At 38.7% G+C, this 26,342-nt stretch overlaps 1 protein-coding gene across 1 annotated transcript in view; it reads left to right on the top strand.

Annotated features, from left to right (window-relative positions):
* LOC125454115 (low-density lipoprotein receptor-related protein 1-like) overlaps positions 1-26,342 on the top strand; it is a 1,886,982-nt gene that overhangs the window by 1,518,673 nt on the left and 341,967 nt on the right. Inside the window, exon 42 of the mRNA XM_048534492.2 lies at positions 22,632-22,821. Within this exon, the coding sequence (XP_048390449.1) occupies positions 22,632-22,821 (190 nt within the window). The remainder of the gene's footprint in view (positions 1-22,631; positions 22,822-26,342) is intronic.

Raw genomic sequence — 26,342 nt, 5'->3', positions numbered from 1 at the left:
TAGTGATCATAATCAGTAACCCTGATTGATATTCCCTTTGTTAGCCTGGAGATTTAAATTGAAAAAAATGACTTTGAATAGTCGCTTGCCCCAAGTGTTGTGCTCGAAATGCTATTTGTAGCATGATATTTGACATGCACAAACATTTATCCTTCCACCATTGCCACTCAGTAGTGGAGTTGCGTATCATCTACAAGATGCACTACAGTAACTCACCAAAGCCTCTGAAACAGCAACTTCCAAACCCACAACCAAAAAGTCACCAGAGGACTATTGAGCTGTTCTCTTATTAGAGATAGATGACTTGTAGTGAGTTTAACCTGACGGCAACCAAACCTCGGCCGAGGGAGTGAGGTTGAGAAGGAAAGACCTTCGTGATAACCACAGGTAGAGCAGGAATTGAACCATGATGTTGGTATTGCTCTGCATTGCAAACCAGCCATTAGGTCACCTGAGTTTACTGCCTCGCCCCGTCAAAGCCTCGACTGCTACCATCTAGAAAGACAAGGGCAGTTGTGACATGGGAACACCATAACCTGCAAGTTCCCCTCCAAACCACACACCATCCTGACTTGGAAATATACAGCTATATCTTCCACATCAGTGGAACCCGCTTTCTCACACCGTTGCGGGTCTGCCAGCAGTAATCATTGTGGGTCTGCAGCAAATGGATTCAGTGGTTGAAGCGGCAGCTCATCACCCCTTTCTCAAAGGCAATCAGGGATGAGCACTAGATGCAGGCCAGCTAGTGATGCCCACATCCATAATGAATGAAAGAAAAAAGTAATTGCAATAAAAACGGAAATAACTACAGATGTTGGAAATCAGAAACAAAAACAGAAATTGCTGGAAAAGCTCAGCACATCTTGCAGCATGTGTGGAAAGAAATCAGAGTTAATGTTTCTGACCCAGTGATCCTTCTTCAAAACTGAAGGCAGCTAGAAAAATGTCTTTTTTTAACGCAGAAGATAGGATAGAGTAGGGGGGTGAGGAGTAAATGATAGGTGGAGATAGAGCCCGAAGAAAGAGAAGAACAGTTGGACAGACTAAGAAGTGGATAACAATCTGGTTGGGAAGGTGAATACTGTTAATGGGAACTGTTAGGTGCTAACAATGGGTTGTGTGTAATAGCAGACCATGTGATAGCAATGCCTGGTATGTGGGGGTTGGGTTAAGTACATGGGAGAGCTCAAGCCTGAAAAATGTTGAACTCGATATTGAGTCCAGAAGGCTGTAGAGTTCCCGCAGAATGTGACAATTTGAGATGATCCACTTGGAGTCATAAAGAGTTGGGGAAACTCAGCTCGGAAACTGTCCATAAGATAATGGACTTAAAAACTTTTGGCTGCAGTTGAAAAATATGAAAGAATTGAAATAAATACTTCAAATAAATTAGGGGCAAGCTAGATAAGCATATGAGAAAAAGTAGAAAAAAGAGTGATTGGAATAGAATTAGATAAAGGATAAAAACTGACCTGATTGAAGCATTATTACAAGCCGAGGTTGAATGACCTGTTTCTTTGCTAAATATTATAAAGTATTTCAGTACAATGTGTGGAATGGTACATAATTAAGTAGTATGATATCCGCTATAAAAGTATTACTCTTAAAGTACACAGTAAATTGCTGCAATAAAACTCCCGTAAGTTTCAAGTCTAGGCTTGTCAAGGATTAGTTAGGTGGTTGAGGGGTGCACAGGTCAGGGATGATGAAGAAAAGGAAGAGGAAGATATGATGCATTCTGAAATAATAATAACAATAGAAATCAGGAAAAGTACCTCAAATGCAAGAGAGAAGCTAATGCTGGAATAAGGAAGGTTAAGAGGAAGCATAAGGAGAGGATGGCACGTTGCGCTGAAACAAATAGTAAAATATTCTTCAAACATATTAATACCTAAAAATTAATGAAGTACAGAGTGGGGTCCATTAAGAACAAATACGGGTAAGCTGCTGAATGTGGCAGATGTACCAAATGATACTTTGCTTCGTCTTTACCAAGTGAGAAAGTAGTGACAATGGGCTGGTTGAAAATATGGGTGTTGAGTAAGCGAGCAGTATGGTGATAGGTAAGGAAGAATTGCAAAAAGTCCAGCAGCACTCCAGGTAAAGAAAACACCAGGCCCAGGTGGGATCCATTCTAGATGGCTGAGAGAGGTACAGAAGAAAATTGTGGAGTCATTGACAGACATTTTCCAGGCCTGTCTGAACACAGAATTAGTCCCAGGGGACTGGAGCATTGCAAATGCGACATAATCAGTTAATAAATGGCCACAGAATAGCCTAGAAAACAGCTTGAAATCAAAAGTGGGAAACTGATGGAGGCCATAATACAGGATGAAGTAAATATACTTGGGGTAGAATAATTTAGTGTTATATGGTCAACATGGCTTTGTCAAGGGCAGGTCATGTCTAATAAATTTGATTGCGTTCTTTGACAAAGTGACACAGGCAGTGGATGAGGGCTGTGACGTGGATATTATGTATTTACTTTTAGAAAATATTTGACACATTGCCACCTGAGAGGTTACTTTGCAAATTAGAAATGTTTGAGATTGATGAGTCCTTGGCAACATGGCAGCTAAAAGATTAAAAAAAAGAGGGTAAGTATAGATGAACCTTCCTCAGATTGGTGATGAGTCCAAAGCTACGTTCTCCAGGGATCAGTGTTGGAACCTTTGCTTTTTCTGATTTATGTAAACGACTTGAAGACGAACGTTGTAGATGAATGTTGAGGACAAATCTCTAAATTTGCAGATGATACTAAGCTAGGGAGAACAGTGAATTGTGAGGATGATGCTGAGTGGTTTTGGAGGAGCATTCACAAATTGATCAAATGGGCAAAAAACTGGCAGATTAATTTTAATACTGAGGAATGTGTCTTATGGTAGAAGAGAGACAACAGAAGCTTGATGGTATAACTTTGAGGGGAATACAGGAGCAAAGAGACCACAGGGTTCACATGCATAACTTTGTGAAGGTGGTCAGGCAGGATGAAAGATTTGTTGAGAAGGTTTATGAAAGCAGGCATAAAGTATAAAAACAAGGGAGTGATGCTACACCTCTACAAATCATTGGTCAGATCACATTTGGATCTTTGTGTTCAAATCTGGGTAACTTATTTAAGGAAGGATGTTAAAGTCCTGGAGAGAGTACAAAGGAGATTTATGAGAATTATACTAGGAATGTAAGATTTTATGTGCAAGGTAAGATTAGAGAAATTGAACTTATTCCCCTTGAAGCAGAAAGGTTACAATGTGACCTTACTGGAGTGTTTAAAATTATGAACAACCTTGTCAGGGTAAAGAAGGATAATCTGTTTCTACTCGTTTCCACAGTTGAGCTACCAAACTGTTAGATCGGTGTTAAACTGTCTAACAAAATTACCAAACAAAATTTCCAGTTAAGTGCCGCGCATCTGACCAAATTGGATGGCTTGATTATGTCATAGACTTTCAGGAAGTATCGTTGGTAAAAATATGGGTGTTGAGTAAGCGAGCAGTATAGTGATAGATAAGGAAGAATTGCAAAAAAGCCAGCAGCACTACCGGGAAGTTCCAGAGAATGTACATCTGTGCTTCACTTCTTCCTGGTGCATAGTTCCCATCTCCAGTAATCCAGAGAGAGGAAGATTTATAGTATAAATTGTTAATCTTTAGTCCCATTTCTGGCAGACAAGGCAAATGTCTTCAATGGATATAAAATATCATTATAATGATGTCAACTTGAAACTATGAAGTTATTAAACTTTGTTCATCATCAGTGTAACATGTGGAGTCCCCAGAGCTCCTGGTCCAAACTATTCTGATGGCTTTATAACTATGTTAGATTTCCACCAACTAGACTTATCCTACTTAATTAAGTGAAGGTTACTGTCAGTGTTTTCTCATGTTATCAGTATGTATACAGGTTGAGTAATGTAGATTCAGTTTATTTACAAAGTTTAAACAGGTTTATTAACAGCTTAAACTACACACTGCATTGCCAATAACAATGTGTACAACCTCCTGCCAGCATGCCACATGGCAATTGATCAAGTAGTGTACATCCTAGTCCTTGATTTATTAGCATCTCAAAATATTAAAGCAACACACAAGACAAAGGAGCAGGAGTTGACAATTCCACCCCTTAAGCATGCTCCTGCATTTAATACAATCATGGGTGATCTCAACTCAATCTCAACTCCACGTTCCTGCCCACTCCCCTTAACTCTTTAACCCAATATTAATTAAAAATCTGTCTAACTCCTCCTTAAATTTATTCAGTGTCAGATCTTAAGGCATTACACAATATCCCTTTTTTGTCTAAAGACGCAATTAACATACTTAATTGGCAAGTGTAAAATGATTTACACAGAAGCACAAGTCATGTACACTTGATTTGACAACCTTTCCAGATTTTGTAAGAGAAAACCTTCCAATGATTTAGATTTCTTATTTGGACATTGTCAACATGTAGGTGTGTTAATTATTATTGTAATAGTTTTCAACACCTTCATTATCTAAGCTTATTTGTGTGTGCATTTCTTGCATTATTGAAGAATTGTAATATTTCCTGAGCTGGCTTCAGTTTTTCCTCAGTGTAACTTAATTTGGTGATATGATGTCAAAGGGTTTAGGCTTACTGCATATTTTTGATAATTCTATATATTTTCTGAGTATGATTTGTGACTGTGAATGTCATCCCCTGCACAAAGTAGGTTGATCTGTACCTGCATGTCAGTCATGAAACATTTACAATCAAGGTTTAGAGTCATAGAGTCATAGATGTGGTCCTACACCAAGGACCAACTTGTCCTTACTGAACAGATATCCTGAATTAATCTAATCCCATGTGCCAGCATTTGGCCCATATCCTTCTAACCCCTTCCGATTCATATACCCATTCAGATGCCTTTTAAATGTTGTGTTTGTACCATTCTGCACCACTTCCTCTGGCAACTCACTCCACTCTTGCACTATCTTCTGCGTGAAAATGTCACCCACTTGGTCCTTTTTAAATCTTTCTCCTCTCATCTTATATTTATGCCCTCTAGTTTTGGACTCACCTACACTGGGGAAAAGATTTTGTCTACTCACCCTTTCCATGCCCTTCATGATTTTATAAACTTCTATAAGGTCACTCCTCAGCCTCAGACTCTCCAGGGAAAATAGTTCCAGTTGATTCAACCTCTCCCTGTAGCTTAAACCCTCCAACTCTGACAACATTGTTGTAAATCTTTCTCTCTTGTTTTTCAAGATCTTTGCCCTTAACTTTTGACAGGTGACAGTTTGGCTGGGATCTTGTAAATTGCCTTACAAACATATTCTCTACTGGTCATGATAAGCACATGTCCAGAGCTGTAGCCATTTTGCTATGAGTTTTGTGACAGACATTGAAGTTATATCAACATATGTTTATTAGAAGTTGTTACAGGCTAGGTGATGTACATGTCAGTGGTTTGCGCCAAATCATTTCCAATGGTTTATGATTGGTTTCAACAGTGAATTGCCTGAGGAAGTACATAAGAAATCTTTGATGCTGAACTGAAGAGAAAATGTTTCATGCTCTATGTTAGAATATTCGGATCGTGCTTGAGACTGAGTTTTCATTCAAAATTCTGTTAGTTTGGTATCTTGCATGATGTATGCTCCCATTCCTTTTTGAGATGCATCGACTTCTAGGATTGAGTTTCTCCTTGGGTCATCGTGATATACAATGGGTTATTGAATTTGTTTGGTTAGATGTCATCTTCTTTACAGAAGAAAACCAACAATGTGGGATGAATCCCTGTTTGAGCTGTGGTAATCATGTTTCCTCATCTTATCCCACACTTATGAACTGGTTATCCTTCAGTTATATATAATCAATTATCTATCTATCTAACGGAGACTAATGCCCCGGTACTTTGTGGGTTTTGGCACTTTACAGTCTCGCACTGCAGCGTACAATTTTCTGTTAGTAATCAATGTTTGAGTGAGTTGGACACCTCATGCTGTTCTTCCTGCTCTACATTTGGTGCATCTTTAATTAAGAATTATTTTAACTACAATACTTTCTCAGAAAAGGTTATACAAATGATGCTAGTGAATTAAAAATTCTGAGAAATCTTCGCAGATCATATTCTTGGAAAGTGGACATGTCTCAACCATTTTTGACTCAGGATGACTTCCTTAGTTTGAATAGAGACAGCCAAATATGTCATGGACCTGCATCCACTTGACACCTCTTGGTCTCATTAGCAACGTTGACCACAATTTGTGAATAACTAAGCATGAAACATTTAGCTTGCATACTTCTTGCTGGGCCATACATGGCAGTTGTCATGTCTTTTACTTTTGGTCTTTTGCTCATTCGCATATTAAGCTCTTGAAGCAACACAGCTCTCACCAAATCAAATATCATGATGACCCAAGGAGAAACTCAATCCTAGAAGTCGACGCATCTTATAAAGGAATAGGAGCCTACATCATGCAAGATATCAAACTAACTGTGTTTGGATTCAAAATTGCAACTTGAAAAAAAATGTAGAATAAGTTATAACCAAATGTTTCAAATGGAACAAAACTAGATGGAAATATTAGTTGTGAAGAAAATGCAGGAGGATTTGGACAGTGAGTGAATGGCCAAGAACAAGGCAAATGTAATACAATGTGAAAAGTGTGACATTTAGTGGAGAAAGATAATTTCTTCAGTGGTAAAGAACTGGGATATGTTAATGCTCAAAAGAGCCTGAATGATCATGTTCATGAGTCACTGAGAGATAGAAGGTAGAAAGTCAAATGGTACGTTCTTTCTTGTCAGCTGGGAGTTGATTACAAGAGTGAAATATGCGATTGCAATAGTACAGAGGCTTAGTAAGAGATTGAGAAAATTGGACTGGTGTTCTCTGGAGTTTTGAAAAAGGAGGTGATCTCATTGATTTCCAAATATAAATGCCATGAAGTTATATGGGAACAGTGGGGAAAAATAGCATAGAGGTAAATGATCAACCATGGTCTGTTTGAATGATGGACCAGGTCTGATGAGCTGAGATGGACTACTCCTGCTCTTAATTCCCATATTCCTAAAATTATTTGTCCTCAAATTCTTTGACTGTTTGTGTAGTGTAGCAAATGGCAAGCAATAGTGGTGCAAAGGCTCCCTTTTTTTAAATGAATACACTCCAAGGAGCTAGTGAGACATTATCTGGATTTCAACCTTTAGCTGAGAAATGGCATTGACGAATGAAGGGGCAGAGAGAAAGTCATTCCTCATCCGTTAAGGAGATTATTGTCCATTAATGCAGTCTCCATATATCACTTGCATTATGTCCTCCTCAATGTCAAAAATAGGCTGCTTTATCTGTGCAGGAATGTCAGCGAAGGAGTGCTTTGCTGGCATGTGTGAGACTCTGATGCCTCGGAGAATCTCTGGTTCATGACAGACTGTGATTAGTTGGGCCCAAAAAGCGAATTGTAATTTGAAAGAAAACAGTCTAAGAGTAAAAAGAATTCCCTTGCAGAAGTCAAGGGACCAGAGCTATTCTCTGCACTTTTTACAACATTTTAGTATGTTTTTGGTGACCTAGTAATTCGTACAAAATTGTGCAGTGCACATAACCTTTACAAACATAACTGCAATCGATTGTTTGAGATCGTTAATTCTATTGTCCCAATATTGAAACTGATAACATTATAATTATTTCTAAGTTTGACTTTTCCAATCCAAAACATTAATTATGTATTCAGGGTGGATAATTTTTCACAAAACAATACTGTGCTACATTTATCTGTGCTACATTTTAGTTGTCATTTTTCTGCTTTATTATGTATTCAATCCAAGAACACTTACAAATATTTTGCTGCATTGTATAATCCCACTGCACAGCCTCTGCCAATCTTAACATAATTGGTTTCAGTATCCAAGTTTTTGGTACAGATTAAAACATTTTGCAGCTCAAAATACAACCCTCGAGTGACTTTTCTGAACACTTTTGGTGCACATTTTTAAATTAGGTTTCTATGCATATATTAGGGACACTAACTCCAGCTTCACATTGACATTTTGCATGAGTCATAATGCTTCTTGTGAACTGCCAGCAAAAAGCACACACAAAAGCCTTCCAATTAGTCAAACTCTCTGGAACAACAACTTGTATTCAAATCAGTTTTGATCAGGGCACTGTTCCTTCAACAGAGGTTAAAGTATAAGGACAAATTCTATGACTCCATGTTTTGATTGGAAAATGGAGTTGAAATGCTGTATGAGCTATCACAATGAAGGCTCACAGACAGAGGAATCCTAATAGTCACAACACTGCCAAAAATGATTATAATGATAATGCAGTGAAAAGAGTCATGTTGAGAGACAATTTATTTTAAAAATGAAGAAATAGTTTAATTTTTAAAATTGATTTACAGGATGAGGGCTTCACTGGCCAAACCAGTAATTGCCCAGAGAGTTACTTAAGCATCAACCACATTGCTGTGAGTCTGAGGTCACATGTAGCCCAGACCAGTTTTCATTTCCTGAAGGACAGTAGTGAACTAGATAGTTTTCATAATAGCCAGCAAAGGATTCATGGTCATCATTAGATTCCCAACTCCAGACTTTTTTCTTGAATTCAAGTTCCACCATCAGCTGTGGCAGGATTCAAAGCCAGGTCCACAGAACATCAGATAGATTAATGGAGATAGTAGGAACTACCGATGCTGGAGTCTGAGATAACAAGGTGTAGAGCTGGATGAACACAGCAGGCCAGCCAGCATCAGAGGAGCAGGAAAGCTGATGTTTCGCATCTGGACCCTTCTTCAGAAATGGGGTAGGAGAAGGCAACCCTGAAATAAATAGAGAGAGGTGGGGAGATGCATGGAAGGTGGAGAAAGGAGCAGATAAGTAGAGAGGAGACCAAAGGATTACAGTGGGAGAAGGATTCACTGAGGTCTTTCTGGAGGGAAGGAGTAACTTCTTCAAGGTAGGCATCCTTAGAAGAGGCTTCTCAATGGGGTTAAAACTCATTCAGATATAGTAGGATTAATGGTCTTGTGTTAATAGCACCAGACCGCTGCCTTCCTGGAACTTAATTCATATGATAACATATTCATGTCTTTCAAATGCTTTACTATAAATTATGTCCCAGATATTCTGACCATTGTGGAAATCTTATTTCCACTCTGATAGGATTGAATTTAACCACTTAAATTTAGATGTCTTCTGTGATGGAGATTCCTGCAGAAGGAACTCCTATTGTGAACCTGTCCAGGAATCCATCAGCAAAGACAACTGATTTGACAACAACGCCCTCTTTTGTAGCATTCAGTTGCAATATTCTATCCAGTCGACCGCTTGGGCAGCTCCTTTGAAAAGGCAAGTATATAAAGTAATGATAGACTTAGGGTAACAGCTATTAAGGACATAGCCAGGCAGGTGGCATACTAGGCAAGTGATGGAGTATTCAGAGCATGTTGGGGTTATGAGGAGTGCCGTTCAGAGTGGCTAAGGGGAAGGGTGCTGTTTGTTGTCCAGAGGATTGCCAGGCCAGTGATTAGGGAAGAAGCATCCGCTCCTGTATAACACTGAATGTGGACAGTGCAGATGGGCCAGTGAACAATGGAAGGGATATAAAAAGACCCTGAAATACTCAGAAGCTGAAAAATACAAGGTTATAACTGAGCATATCAGTGTTATCAGCAGGGGCCTCTGAGCTTAACTCCAAACCATTAAGAACAGAAAAATACTCACCAGGTTTCTTACTAAATCTATAACATTGTCTTGCATCTGCAAGGAAGGGAACATTTTCACACCACACCAATGTCCATTGTATCACAAAGCCCTAATTCCTAATCTGTTGGAAAAGGAGTTCTCCAATAAAAGAAGATTTGCGAATCAGTTATCTGTAATTGCTCTCGGCACATCCGCAGTTGCAACCGTTTTCCATCAGACCTACTATTTTGTAGACATTGACTGGCAACATATGATATTGCCATGAGATTGTGGGCTTAACCCTGCACTGGTGCTTGTCATGTTGTCACGACTCCATCGACCTGCATATGTTGTTAAAGGTGACAGTTTATGTTGAGACTGTGATTAAAAGTGGGGATTTTCATTCATGATTACACCATTGTTCAGCACCATTCACATCACTTCAGAAATTGGAGGTTTATATCTATATGCTGGAAGACCTGGAGATCATCCAGTCTTGGATTGACAAGTGGCAATTAACATTCACGCCAAGCAAGAGCCAGGGCAGTGATAATTTCCAATTAAAATGAGTGTAACCATTGCCTTATGGTATTCAATGGTGTTACAATAACTTATCCCACCCCACCCCACACTCCCCACACCATCCCACTCCCCTCCCCCTACCACCACTATCAAAATCCTGTGGTTACCATTGATCAAACACTGAACAGGACTTGAAATATAAAACTGTGTCTATCGCAGCATGCCAATGACTAGGGAATGTATAACAAATATTTCACCTTTTGTCATGCCAGCCACACTCCACATTTGACATGGCTTTAGCCAGGAATGTGGTGAAATACCCCCTCTTGCGTGGTTGAGTGCAGCTCCAACTACACACAAGGGGCTTAACCATTCAGGACAAAGCAGCCCATTTGATTGGCACCACATCCACAAACATTCCCTCCCTCCCCACCTGAAACACTGTGACAGCAGTGTGTACCATCTACAAAATGCACTGCAGAGATTCAGCAAGGTTCCTTTGATGGCATCTTCCAAATTCACGACCACTATCTTGTCGGAGGAGAAGGGCAGCAGGTATGTGGGATCACTACAACCTGCAAGCTCCCTTTCAAGCCACTCACTATCCAGACTTGGAAATATATTTCTAAAGAAGAGTTCCAACCTGAAACGTCAACTTTCCTGCTCCTGTGATGCTGCCTGGCATGCTGTGTTTTTTGAGCTCCATAGTGTGTTGTCTCTGACTCCAGCATCTGCAGTTCTTGCTATCTCTTGGAAATGTATGCCTGTTTCTTCAGTGTGACAGGGCCAAAATCCTGGAATCCCTTCCTGATGGCTTTATGCGTCAACTTGCAATTTCCTCATCAAACTACTCAAAAATTTGACTTGACGATATATCACCAATATTTCGGCGTCATTGCATCAAATCACAGGAATTCCCTCCCTAACATCACTGTGATCAGAGCTACATCAAATGTACTGCTGTGGATCAAGAAGACAGTTCACCATCACTTTCTCAAGACTGATTAGGATGGACAACGAAATCTAACCCACTTGATGAATCTCTGAATGAAAAAAAAGGAATTAGAGATGTAAAAATTGACCTTATTTTGATAGCTTTTTGTCGCTGTGTTTAAGCGATAAGGGATGGTGGGGTGCTTGGGGATGGGAGGTTTTGCCATTTTGCATTCAAAAGTATCACCTCAGAGACAATCCAGTTAAGAGTTAGTTAGCTCTAATAGTCTATCATTCCTTCTTAAAATGTACATTGGATGAAAATTCAGTGATTGAGTACAAAGATTTTGGGTGTTTTCTTTAGAATGAGTAACATGAACAGACACTTGAAAACAAAATTGCAATGCTTATATTAAACAGTTGATCTTGAATTTAATTTGGTTGTTTTCCCTATTTCCAGACTCTAGAAAAATCACCTTTCTTTGTAACCATTGAATGTGAGCATCCCCTGTGCTTGATTCAAAGTGACTTATGCAGAACTAGCTTCTTATTCCCTCAAGCAATACAACAGAAAGGCATCAACCTTGTTGCAGTGTACAATATGCAAGCTTGTGATAATGGCTCCATAACTTCACAATTAAAAAAAAAATCATGGATGACAGCACAACATCCCTGGTGATTTGTGATTTGGTCCGTTTACATCCTATGGATCTCTGTCTTCTCCATCTGATAATAAAGTATGAAGCTGGATGAACACAGCAGGCGAAGCAGCATCTCAGGAGCACAAAAGCTGACGTTTCGGGCCCAGACCCTTCATCAGAGTCTTCTCCACCCGTCTGTTTTTGCTAACTTTTGACAAGTTGGCAGGAGTATTGCAATATTTTGCCAGTGTGTACAAAATTTGACAAGCAACAAAGTATGTGTGAACTTTTCCAAAGCTGTGCTGTGATAAGTCACCTGTGAATTGTAAACATCTAAATGTGATTTTCAAAACCCCACGTGTGCACTCAATGAATGTTCATAAGGCAATGTTTACCCATTTCAGCTAGTGCTCTAAGGCAAAACGAAATGGCTTCAGACCGTAGCTTCTGTCGCTTCCAAAGAAAAATAGGCAACTGTTTTACAACAACAGAAGAAGAAAACAGGCACTTACAGATTTTGCATAGCAGTCATCTAATACTCAACATTTCTATTCCAGTACTCCCACCAGTCAGAAATGGCAGGCATGCAATTGTCTCCACTAAATGCACTACACATGCATATTATATTCTTGGAATCATGTCCTATCATCATGCCAGTATCTGGAAGTGCTGTAGGAGCATTAGGAGGTTGATGGTGGTGTAGCTGGGCACAAACGAAATCAGGCCATTTGATCCCTCAAGGCCTACTTCTGGAGGTGTTGCTCTCCAAGGCTTTTCCACCAAGACCTCATTTCCCTCTCTTCAATACCCCTGGTCCCCACACACAACACCTCACCCCCATCCCAACTTTAGGCATAGTTTCATCTTCCCAGCAAACAAACCCAGCACTTACCTACCGCTGAATTCTAGTGACTCGGACACTGACCTGGGGACTGTTTGTTGTCAGAATCTGACCACTGCAGCTACTGATGATGCTGTAATCACAGAACTGCTGTGATATGATGAGATTCATGAAAATCATAATAAGGGAGTAAGTCATGTGACTCTGACATCAGTAAGAGAGAAGGTCGCAGTCTAGAAATGAATATGGAAGAGAGAGAGATCTCAAACATTGCACTAGGGGCTGTTTTTGATAAACTACTATGTACAGATGTAAATAAAGGATTTTACTCAACATTAGGATCTAAAGAGCTTCACTTAAAGATAAGGAGCAAACAGAATCATGGGAATGTATAGTGCACTCACTCACAGCCAGAGATAATCAGACTGGTGTGTCATTCTGCAGGTAGCAGTATTGGCGTAAAGCATAAAATAAAGATTACCTGGCAGCCCTCTGGGATGAGACCTTCTCCTGAATGGAGCACAGGACATAAGGGGGAGGATGAGGAATACGTAATTCAGCCCAACAATCCTGCTCTGCCATTCAATATGTGCTATTTCCTTCTTAAATTTAGGGTCCCAGCTTCTACCACATTCTGCAATTACAAATTCCACAGAGTCACAGCCCCTTGTGAAAAATAATTGCTTCTTATATCTGTTTTTAATCTACTATCTCTTATCACAAAACTATGGCCTCTTATTGCAGATTGCCCTTCAAGTAGAAACGTGCAGTTAACATCTGGTTTTTCAAGCCCCTGTGATATTTTATACGCCTCAATTAAATCTGCTCTCATTCTTCCAAATGCAAGCGAGCATATGCCCAAACTACTCAATCTGATGTCCTAAGATAAACCTCTCATCTGCCTTAATATATTACTGCTAACCCCTTGTTATCTTATCGTGAATATTAATTTCTTGTGTGGCAAATGATCAAAAGCCTTCTGAAAGTCCAACAATACACCACTTTCACATTCCTTTTACAGATTATAAGGTGAGGGTCTTCTCTTTCGGTGTTTTGGTTTTAGTTCTCGGGGGAGGGCGTCAACCTTTGTTTTGTAACAGACTGGGGGCTCGTATCTGGGACATAAACAGGATTTGGACAAACCTGAGTGGATCTGGACAGATTTGGACAGATTTGGGGTATGAGAGATCTCAGCAGATTTAAACAGACTTGGGGACTATTATCCTAGATCCTTAAAAAGAAATTTGTGAGAAGTGGAAAATCTGTTTATTTTGATTGCTTGTTGTTAGTTAAATCAAAAGTGGGGAAGTGGCTCTTAAAATTGCTAAATAGGTTTTGGGGATGAAGATGCTTGCCAAATTTGCCAAGAAAGTTTAGAAAGAGAGGAAAACGGGACACTTTTTGGAATTAGCAGACAGGCTAAAATTGGGATTAACTAAGGATAAATACAAAGCTGAAACTGTCATGGAGTCAGTCAAGCCTTTATGTATATCAAAGAAACAGTTAAGTGCAACGGAGTTAGAAAAAATTAAATTGAAAATGAGACAATTGGACTTCGAAAATGAATTTACAGTTAGTGTAAGAAAGGGAACTGAAAACGTTTGAATTATAGTTAAAAAGGGAAGAAAAAGAAAAGGAAAAATAAACCCTGGCAGAAGAGAAAGTAAGGGAAAGAATATTTGAGTTGGAAAAGATGAAGCAGCTTGAAGATGAAAAAGAAAAACAGAGAGAGAGTTTGAACTTCAGAAGTTGGCAATTAAACAGGAAACTCAATTTAAAATGATGAACGTAGAAGGTAGGCTTTGCAAGAAGGATAGTAATGACGAGCAAACCCATTGTAGTCAAAGGTTGGGTCGGGATATATATATTAATATGCCAAAACATTACCAAAATTCAATGAAAAAGATGTAGAAGCCTTTTCTTTCATTTCCTTTGAGAGTTTGGCTAAATAGATGAACTGCCCAGAGACTATGTGCGTAATGTTAATTCAGACCAAGTTAGTAGGCAGAGCGAGTGAGGAGTTTGCAGCACTGTTAGAAGAGATGTCAGGAGCATGTGAAGAAGTAAAACAGGCTATTTTGAGTGTGAAGCATATAGACTACAGTTCAGAAATGTTACAAAGGAACCAGATTTATATCAAATTTGACTGAATTAAACAGACCAACTTCGATACCTGGATGAGAGATTAAAGACAGAAAAGTCATACGAGGATCGGAGAGATGCTATTCTGCTGGAGGAGTTCAAAAACTCACTTCTGGAAGTGATAAGAACTCATGTTGATGAACCAAAAGTTAAAACAGTGAGAAGAACTGCAGAGATGGTGAGTGATTTGGCATTAGTGCATAAATTGAAATCGAGCTTCCAACAGCAATTTCATTCCATGACGGATAGAAATTGGGAAAAAGGGAGATCCTTCAACAAAAAACAAAAAGTAGACTTCACTGGTAACGGTTTACCACATGTAAACACTGAAACCCAGGAGGAGGGAGAAGAGGTGAAAGGCGTACGATGCTTTCACTTTCACTTATCTTAAGGATAAAATCTTAAAGTGGAAATGGAGTCCACGGCAGGTTGGTGCAGAGGAGAAATGGGTGGAAGTTCACCAGATTGTATTACAGATAAAACACAGACAGAAAGTATTGTGGGTAGCATATGAATTACCTGTAGGAGGTCATCCAGGAGTGAGAAAAACTCAGGCTAAGATACAGAAGCATTTCTATTGGCCTGGATTACATAAAGATACGGTTGAATTTTGCTGTACCTGTCATATGTGTCAGATGGTAAGAAAGCCACAGGCAGAAATAAAACCAGCACCTTTGATGCCAGTTCCCAGCATTTGAAGGACCTTTCACGTGGGTTATGATTGATTGTGTAGGTCACCTCCCCAAAACCAAAAGTGGGAACCAGTATTTTCTGACCGTAATGGATTGTTTACCAGGTCTCCAGAGGCAATTCCATTATGGAATTTCGAGGCAAAAAAGGTTGTAGAAGAGTTGGTTGCTTTCTTTACCCATTATGGATTACCCAGGGAGATTCAGTCAGACCAAGGATACAATTTTACTGCCAAACTATTCAAGGAGGTCATGTACAGTTCAGGCATCAATCACTTTAACTCAAATGCATACCCTCTTGAATCCAACAGAGCTTTGGAAAGATGGCATCAGATCCTAAATACCATGTTGTGGGCTTATGACCAGGATTACCCAAATAACTGGGATATTATTTACTATTAGAGATGCTCCAAGTGAATCGACTCATTTTACTCCATTTCAATTGATATTTGCGTATAAAGTAACAGGGCTTATAAAACTAGTTAAGGAAAAGTTGATAGGTCCAAAGTCAGGGATCTTACAGTTGGACCATATATCTGAGGTGAGAGAAAGATTAAACAGAGTAGGGAGAATTAGCCAGAGAGAATTTGGAGCATCATGGTGGCACAGTGGCTAGCACTGCTGCCTCACAGTGCCAGGGACCCAGGTTTGATTTCAGCTTCAGGTGACTGTCTGTGTGGAGTTTGCACATCCTCCCTGTTTCTGTGTGAGTTTCCTCCAGGTGCTCTGGTTTCCTCCCACAGCCCAAAGATGTGCAGGGTAGGTGGATTGGCTGTGCTACATTGCCCATAGTGTTCAGGAAGGTATAGATTAGGTGGGTCATAGGGGGATGGGCCTGTGAGGAATGCTCTGAGATTCAGTGTGGACTTATTGGGTCAAATGGCCTGTTTCCACAATGTAGGGATTCTATATCTTCATTTGAAGTTGGCACAGCATGAAATGAGGCAAGGAGCAGGTAAAAAAAATCTATAATTTATACATTTGCCTGTGGATATAGTGTATTGGTGCTGTTACCAATAGCCAGAATCCATTCAAAGCAAGGCTTAGTGGTCCCTATCAGATTGAGAAGAAGTTAAGTCAGGTGAACTATCTGATAAAGAATCTAGGAAAAAATAAATAAATATTAGGCATGTCCCGTGAACATGGAAAGGCAACCAGAGAAACAGGTATTAGTTTACTGCCAATCAGAATGAGAAATGAAATCCAGATGATTTGGATTTTGATGTGCTGCAGAATAAATTGAATAATGAGAAAGTCTTTAAGTAATGGATAGGGTAATGAGCTATCTGTCTCCAGTACAGTGAACTGAATTAAATGACCTGTTTACAGTGCTATGAAGGCATATGTAGAAATAGAATGGGGAGAACTAATACCATAGCACATGAGATTGATGTAAGGAATGTTGTTCCGATAAAGCAACATCTCTACGGGCTTAATCCTCTCAAAGCAGTGCAAATTCAGAAGGAAGTGGAAGTGATGATCCAAGAAGACTCCATAGAGCCCAATCAAAGTGAGTTTGAAAAGAAAGAAAGTTTGCCGATCATGTTGGTTCCCAAACCTGATGGTACTCAACAATTCTGCACAGGTTATCGGAAGGTCATCACTGTGACAAAATCTAACTCACACCCAATTCTGAAACTGGAAGACTGTGTCAAAAAAGTCGGATAAGCCACTTACAACAGAAAGTTGGACTTACTTAGGCAAGTAACTTTATCGGACAGGGCAAAAGAGGCTTCTGCATTTGTAACCCCAAATGGGCTGTTCAATTTAAAGTAATGCCCCTTGGAATGAAAAATACACCAGCCACTTTTCAAAGACTTAAGAACCGAATTGTGGCAGGATTGATAAATTGTGCCATATGGACGGATGATTTAGTGGTCTTGAGTCATTGTTGGAATGATCACACTGAGCATTTGGAAGAGCTCTTTGAGAGACTATAGAAGGCAAAATTGACCATAAACTTGGCAAAAACAGAATTTGCAAAGGTGTAAATGAGGTTCTTAGGCAAAACATTGGATATGGATGGCTGACATCGAGAAACGTGAAAACGAAGATCATTGAGGAATTTCCAAGACCATCTTCAAAGAAGGAAGTGCTATGATTTTTAGGATTGAGCGAATTCTGCAGGAAATCTGTACCAAACCTTCGTAGCGTAGTGGCACCGCTGACAGATTTGTTGAAAAAGAACATCTAATTTCGGTGGATAGAGACATTTTCGAAGTTAGAAACAATGTTAACCATTGTACTAGTTTTAGCTGTGCCAAATAATTTTAAATTCTTCCAAGTCACCATTGACTTAAGCAATGTAGGTGTTGGAGCTATATTGTTACTGAAGCATGATTGTAGAATTGAAAGGCCAATTGGTTATTTTCCATAAAATCTGAATATCCACCAGAAAAAAATACTCAACCATTGAAGAAAGAGTTATTAAATTTGGTGTGGCCTTACAACAGTTTAATGTTTATGTTGCATTAGAGACAATTGTATATCCTGATCACAATCCTTTGACATTTCTGGAAAGATGTAAGGACAAAAACACCAGATTATTTCATTGGAGTCTCATTTACAAGCATTTAATGGACAGATTATCTATGTTGCAGGCCATGAAAATATTATCGTGGATGCTTTATTGCAAATTTAAATGAAAATGCTTATTATCAGATAGAAACATTGGTGTTCCATATCATTTACACAGATTTGGTATAAAATGTGTAACTCTAGATTAATGAGCTATGGATCTAGTAATGTAGTAATCTTGTAATAAAGATTTTAAAAGAAAATATGAAGCCATCTTTTCATCATGATTTTTTAAAAAAGACGGTAGTGTTGCAAAGTTGGGTAGAGTGCTTGTGATTTGGGGGACAGGAGTTAGAATTTGGTGTTTGTAAAATGCTAGAGTGAAAAGTGTCATGTGGTCCTTTTAAAAGATGATGTGTTTTTTCTATGTTTAAAGATTTTTTTAAAATTTCAATGAGCAGCAGCTTGAAAGTTTTCGAGTACTTAGACAACACCTAAATTGAAGATAACAAAGTGTGACGCTGGATGAACACAGCAGGCCAAGCAGCATCTTAGGAGTACATTCTCTGATGAAGGGTCTCGGCCCGAAACGTCAGCTTTTGTGCTCCTAAGATGCTGCTTGGCCTGCTGTGTTCATCCAACATCACATTTTGTTATCTTGGGTTCTCCAACATCTGCAGTTCCCATTATCTCTGACCTAAAGTGAAGCATCTGTATCAAAAGTCTATACAGTTAGCAGGCCAAGCACCAGTTTTAACTAAGACGACAAATTTTGAATTTAGCCAATCGATTTAATACCAAAAACCAATTAATTTTAAGTCTGAGATAGCAAGGTGTAGAGCTGGATGAACACAGCAGACTAAGCAGCATCAGAGGAGCAGGAAAGTTGACTTTTCAGGTTTGGGCCTTTCCAGAGCCAAAACATCAGCTTTCCTGCTCCTCTGATGTTGCCTGTTCATCCAACTCTACACCTTGTTATCTCAGATTCTCCAGCATCTGCTGTTCCTACTATCTCTAAATTTAAGCCTGATAGTTTTGATAACATTGGACCAATCCTATTGTAAGAAATTAATATATCATCAAGAGTATAAAAGAAGGGGCAGTTGGACAAAGACAGCAGAGATAACTGCCACCTTGCAGAGTTAACAGCCTTCAAATCTCAAGAGACAATCATTGGCTCTCACAGACTCCTCTACTTCTCAGAGTAAACACCATCTAAAGAACAAAGGTACCCAGGACACACCTAGTGAATATTCCTGACAGATGAATCGGCAGAGAAGTCACAAATCATTCCAGAAGACACACAGCCTGGCTGTAAATACAAGAGACTAAGTTGTACTCTTTTTTAAATTTTATTTTATATAAGTGGGACATGCATTTGTTGGAACAGCATATTATTAGAATCTTATTGTAATTGAGAATAGTTAGTAGTTAGAAGGAGTTTATTCAGTTTGTTAATATTTTAGTTAATTTTTTTCACTGTTTGAGTTAGGTGATTAAATTGTTCCTTGTCGATTGTAAAGTTGGTGTCAGGGATTTATTTTATTTAACCACTGGAAGTTGTGAAAGGCAGGTTACACCACTTTCCACATTCCTTTTGCAGATTGCCGGGTTCGGCACACCTCTCTGGGTGTTTTGCTTTTTGTTTTTAGAGGGGATCAACCTCCATTTTAACATCTTAACATCTTAAAAATATGAGTACCAGAAAATATGCAATACGTTAACTGCACTGACACCATTAATGTGCAAGTAATATCAACAACTGACACTTTAGCTTTTGTGTTATCTGTGTATAACATATATGTCTTTTTAATACTTCTTGCATTTATTTATATACAGGATACAGAAACGAGAAAGAACTGTTTTAAATATTACTGTTTGAATGAGCGGTTGCAGTTTTTAGGATCAAGTAACGCTATCTATGGCAGTCATTGCAAATTACGTTTTAACAAGCAGTAATTGAAGATCAGATTGTAGACAACTTAGAGCAAAGTGTGTGCATTGAAGCAGTTCTTGTTGTCGATGAGAATTTGGTTCACCTGTGGACTAGTAATAGATATCAATAATGGATTTTGCTTCCCAACAACACTCCAATGGATTCTCAGGTGGCTGAGTAGCTTGGACATGAAAATTAGTTCTAGAAACAGAGAGAGAGAGGAAAATAAATGTGCAGACTTTCTCTGACCCCAGAAGCTGCCTGTTCTTTGCAGTCAAAAACTCGGTTTAAAACTGAAGAAAACCAACTACCCTTCCTGTGTCAATTGCTATAAGTTGTAACTTTAGAATTGATAAATTAAAGATATTTCTCAGGTGAATTAACCATTCTGTACTACTCACAAACCAATGGAAGCATCCAGAGAGAAAACAAAAATCTGAACAACAAAGGAGTCTGATCAGCTGAAGAAAGATCATCTCTCCTTCGGAGCCAAGAAGGAAATGTTGCTGAACTGGCCTAGTTTTTCAACCTCTGCCAATCTATTTTCCCCTTTTGCTTGTCTCTGTGTATGAATGTTTGTAAGTAGAAGTTTATAAAATTTATAAGGGGAATTTCAGTTAGTAGTATTGTATGCCAATATTTATCTGTGGCTATGGTGTAATTACTCATAATAAATAATTTTAAAAAGTCCATGTTTTCTACCAACCCTGGACTGAAAGTCAGCTAAATTGGGATTTGAATGTATTTTCCCTCCATCTCATAAGAATGTTAGAGGTTAACATTGAAACAATGTGATATGCACAATGTGCTGAATTTTCACTGGCACAGTTCAGCAGAGGAAGAGCTAACTAGTATGTAAAACACAAGCTCTGGCTGTATCATTCAGTGCTCAAGCCTATTTTAATATATTTTCCATTAGTTTGACATCTGAAATGGTTTAGCAAGGCTTGAGGAAGATCACTTGAGGCTGTCTTCAGTTAAAATTAAGGTCAAACTACAATTTATAAACCAATGCCTGATACAGGTCTTCCCTGGACTGACCTATCCCCTCCCTACCTCCCCACCTATACTCTCTCCACCTATCTTCTTTACTCTCCACCTTCGGTCCGCCTCCCCCTCTCTCCCTATTCATTCCAGTTCCCTCTCCCCATCCCCCTCTCTGATGAAGGGTCTAGGCCCGAAACGTCGGCTTTTGTGCTCCTGAGATGCTGCTTGGCCTGCTGTGTTCATCCAGCCTCACATTTTATTAGCCTGATACACTTAATGACTCTGCACGCAACAGAGAAAACTATCTCATCATCCTGTGCAATGCAGAGGATGTCAAATCCATACAGCATTTAAAAACATTGTCGATTTCACCGATTCCATTAATTGAGATTGTAAAATTGTGATGTAAGTACTTTTAGACATGATATTAAATTTCATCTTTGTTGGGAAATTTAACAATTTTGCCATATGTAACTAGATCTTGCAATGATTATACCATGTTTCTTTTTATTTTCCCACCTGTTTTAGCATGAAAGATTTGTGATATAATCACATATCAATATTATGGCTGTATTCACTGAACTGTTATTATTTCACTTTCTCATGTCCTGTGGCTTTCAAAAGGTGCTGACTGTTGATATCCTATTGGAGGACAGAAGAATAAGAGTAAATTTTAGTCCTTTTGACAAAAGGGGTAATGTGAGGGTCAGGTCAAATTCATGCCCAGTGCTTTCCTTCCTGCACCATTCACACCCTTGTTATTTTAATGATCTATTCTTGACTTCACATCTGTTGACCAATATTGACGAGTAAAGTTCAAATTACAAATGAAGCTCCAACAATGTCCTATCTCCTCTTCATTGTATTTTAACACAGGATTACAGATGCCTTACACATGTTAATGTTAGTGTGATTGGTGTTGCAGAGCTGTTGAAGCTCTTGAATTTCCCTTTCTTTTGGTTTCTGGGATATGGGTGTCGCTGGGAAAGCCAGCATTTATTGCCCATCTCAAATGATCAATTCTCAATTATAATAGGTGGCCCTCAATGCCAGCTCCCTAGATCACAGGATTTGTACTGTCTAGTTTGCAAGGAGGGTTGCCAGATGACGTCTTTTTTCCATACATCTGTTGCCCTGCCACCCTTTACTTGGCACTTATTTTGAAAATTTTGTATGGTAGCCATTTCCTGCTTTTAGAAAAGTGGCCCAAACCCCCGACACTACATCAGGTAAAAGGGGGTTGCAAACAGAGGACTAGACCCAGCACAGAGCATTCACAGGCTAAGCTGCCTCACCTCTCGGTCTTAGGTAAGGAAGCGCTAATCACAAAGGCAGAGCAGGACCAGCAATTGGAAGAAATGGCAGGATGAAAATTTCAGAGGTGAATTGTAGGTGAGTTTGTTGGGCCTCGAGCAAATGTCCCTTCTTGTGCTCCACAAGCAAGGGAATATCAAACAGTTTTATTCAAACATTAAATATTTCTTTAACCATAGCAAACAGTCCTCCATTGCTTTTAAATGAGAGCCTGTAGGTCTTCCATAGCATATTCAATGTTGGTTACTTAAAACCATTATGATGATACAAATTTTCATCTGATTGTTATTTCTTGACTTTCTGAGTTATCAGCTATGGATGTTCAGAACTGCTCAAATCTGTGTCCCATTATGGGGAACTTACATAACTTCACATTTCTTTCCTATCTGTTTTCGAGTGTAAACATGCAGGAACGTGTAAATCGTAATTGTCAATTTTCAATTCAACAGATGTAGGTTCAGTTGAGGGTCTGGCATATCACAAAGCCTGGGATACACTTTACTGGACAAGTTCTACAACATCAACTATTACAAGACATACTATTGATCAAAACAGGTTTGGAGCTTTCAACCAAGAAATCATTGTTGCAATGTCTCCTAATGACCATCCTCATGTACTTGCATTGGATGAGTGCCACAAGTAAGAAGCTTATTTGCTTTTTTTTTAAAAGTTCATTAGATATGCAGTGTGTAATTGCCATTTTAATGTAGTACTATTTTCTCATTATCTCATACTATATTAAGAATATACAATTTTAAACAAATTAATTTATTTGATACTTGTTGTTATGCCTAAGTTCACTTCTCAGTATGTGGAAATTAACATCTTTATTGTATTTAACCATGTGTATCATTCATAAAATCATAGAATCCCTACATTTAGAAGCAGGCCATTCTGCCTACTGAGTCCATACTGACTCTCTGAACATCATCCCACCCAGACTCAAACTCCTGCCCCATCCCTGCATTTCCCATGGTTAATCCACCTAGCCTGTACATCCCTAGACACAGTGGGCAATTTAGCATGGCCAATCCACCTAACCTGCACATCTTTGGACGATGGAGGAAACTGGGGCACCCAAAGGAAACTTACGCAGACATGAGGAGCATGTGCAAACTCCACACAGACAGTTGCCCAAGAGTCGAAATAAACCCTGAGACTGTGAAGCAGCTGTACTAACCACTGAGCCACTGTGCTGCCCCTTATTCTTCAATAAGAAAGCAAGAAATTGATCTGTTCTCAATTCTCTTGAATGGTGTTATTGAATTTGAGGCTGGGTGTACACAAAGATTGAATTCTGCCTATGACAAAGCAAATTGTTTCCATTTCATGCTTCCTCCAAATTGATTGGCTAAAATCCAAAGCTGGGGAATGATAACTGTATTTTACCTCTGTGCAATTATTTATTGAAACTTTTACACACTTCATCCTCACACAGCTCATTAAAATTTTATTTTGACCATATCATCTTATTGGCACAGCACATTTTATGAAATATATGGGGTATCCCGTTTGGAGAGATCACAGAATCGATTTCTTCAACACTAATGAATCTTTCATTTCAGTTTTAAAATGAAATAAAAGCAAGAATTCAGCCATAATGAGTTAAACTGAAAATTGTTGTAGTTCAATAAGTTCTTCCAAAGACAGGCTTTATGACACATCATCAAGGAAAAACATCTTATGTCTAGGGTATACTTCCCACTTTCTAAACCTGGATTCAGACTATTTATGATCAAGGCACAAACGGAAAGGAGAAAATGTATGTTTGACAGGAAAACACATTCATTTAAAGAAAATATACTTTGATAGCACTTCGCAATGTCCTGAAGTTATGATCTTTCCATTTAAGTGCATGTTTGTTGCTCCATTTCCGTATGATTTGTGAAATATTGCATCATATTAAACTGAACTTTGAGTGACAGTGGTAAAAACATATTGTTTCAGCCATAAAGCAACACAGCTTTTAAAAAAAACTGAGTGTATTAATCTGTTTTTGAAACAGTGCTTGTATGAAAATTATCTGTGGCTTTATTTGGTTTTTATGTCTTTTTAAATACAGCTAATACCTGCAAATTGTGTTCAAAATGATTTTTAAAATAAGTGAAGAGTAAACTGTGTTTCAGTTGGGTATGTTCTTGACTTTAAATCAGAAGGTTGTGGGTTCAAGACCTGTTCTGAGCTGGAGGATGACCTCCTAAGCAATATTAATAGATTGCTGCACTGCTGGAGATATTGTTTTTCACATGAGATGTTGAACCAAAATCTCACCTGCCTTCTAAAGTGAATGCAAAAGATCCTTGACTCTACTTTGAAGAAGAGGATCGTTACCACTATTTATTCCTCAATCAACAAAATGTGAAACGGGTTATCAGATTATTATCTCATTTCACTACATTGGAGTTTTCTGTGTACAAATTAGCTGCCATATTTCCGATATTATGACAGTGACTATGCTTAATAAAATGATTCATAGGTTGTAAAGTATTTTGGGACATTCTAATATTATTAAAGCTGCTACATAAAGACATCTTAATTTATATTAGTCACTTAGCATTTATTGTATTGATTTAAACAAAAATCCAATTGTAGCCTTCATAAATAATTTATATTGTGGTAGTACTTATGATGTGTTGAGCCATCGGATCATTATGGCATATTAGGCTTCTCAATACCATTAAAGCTCTCTGTAAAGTTATCCACTCAATCCCAGATAGCGTTTTTATTACTTCTAATTGTTGTCGGACATCTTCAGAAGTTATATTCCTTAGGTTTATATTTATGGAATATGAATGCTCTGCAAACCCACTTATTGATTAGGAACTAGCTTCATTCTGTGGGAATGAAAATTCAAACATAGCTTGCAGCCGAATTACCTTACGTCGAATGAGCCCAGAGTTGAATTGTTTCCTCTCTAATTTCTGTGTCTTAAATTAATTACTGTGGCAATCAGATTATGATGCAGATTACGATGCATGACTGTTTGATATAAACTAAAAGCTGTAAGGAAATGGGCATGTGACATTTATGTGACACTCTGAAATGTTTACTAAACTGCTTTCATGAAGATCACTGAGAAATCTCTTTCATCTCCTATTCTTCCTTGAAAATAACATGTTTTTAATCCAAAGCAGAAATGTTAAAAATGTTTCTCTTTGGATGAAAAAAATGTTCTTTAAAAACATTTCTTTGTCAGCATAAAGATAAGCCCTAATTATAAAACAGAGCTTCATCCAAAAAAAATTGATCCAAAAAAAATCACCTTGCAGTTCTTAAGATAATAGGAACTGCCGATGCTGGAGAATCTGAGATAACACAGTGTGAAGCTGGGTGAACACAGCAGGCCAAGCAGCATCAGAAGAGCAGGAAATTTTGACGTTTCGAGTCTTAAGAAGGGTCTTGACCTGAAACATTAAACTTTCCTGCTCCTCTGATGCTGCTTGACTTGCTGAGTTCATCCAGCTTCACACCGTGATATCTCATATTGCAGTTCTTATTGGGTTAAGGGGAAAATAAGTATGTTTTTTAAACAATGGAATATATTTGAATATTTTACTATCATCCTATTGATGCCTTCTCTCTGTATTTGATAAAATGAGATCTAATGATCCGTGCTCAATAAATAATCAATAAAATACTGAACAATTCTGGGATTGGGTTTTTGAATCATAGAGTCATACAGCAAAGAAACGGGCCCTATGGCCCACCATGTCTATTCTGACCAACAAACACCAAACTCCAATTAATCAGATTTACCCACACTTCATCCATTGTCTCCTGTGCACTGGCATTTTAAGTGCTCATCTAGGTGCTTCTTAAATGTTGCAAAAGCACGTGACTCCACCATCCTCTCAGGCAGACTGTTCCATTTATCAGAGATAATGGGAACTGCAGATGCTGGAGAATCCTAGACCCCCTAGGCCCAAAACATCAGCTTTTGTGCTCCTGAGATGCTGCTTGGCCTGCTGTGTTCATCCAGCTTCACACTTTATTATCTTGGCAACTTCTTATTTCCCAGTTTGCAATTTATTTATAGAATCCCGACAGTAGGGAAATAGGCCCTTAATTGCAAAAAGTCCACACTGACTCTCAGACCCCACCCCCATAACCCACCTAATGTATGCATCCCTGGACAGTATGGGCAATTTAGAATAACCAAT

The sequence above is a fragment of the Stegostoma tigrinum genome, chromosome 7 (genome assembly GCF_030684315.1).
Source record: "Stegostoma tigrinum isolate sSteTig4 chromosome 7, sSteTig4.hap1, whole genome shotgun sequence".
In the NCBI taxonomy this organism is placed as follows: Eukaryota; Metazoa; Chordata; class Chondrichthyes; order Orectolobiformes; family Stegostomatidae; genus Stegostoma; species Stegostoma tigrinum.
Note: the sequence above shows the minus strand (reverse complement) of the source record. Positions and strands in the feature narration are given on the sequence as shown.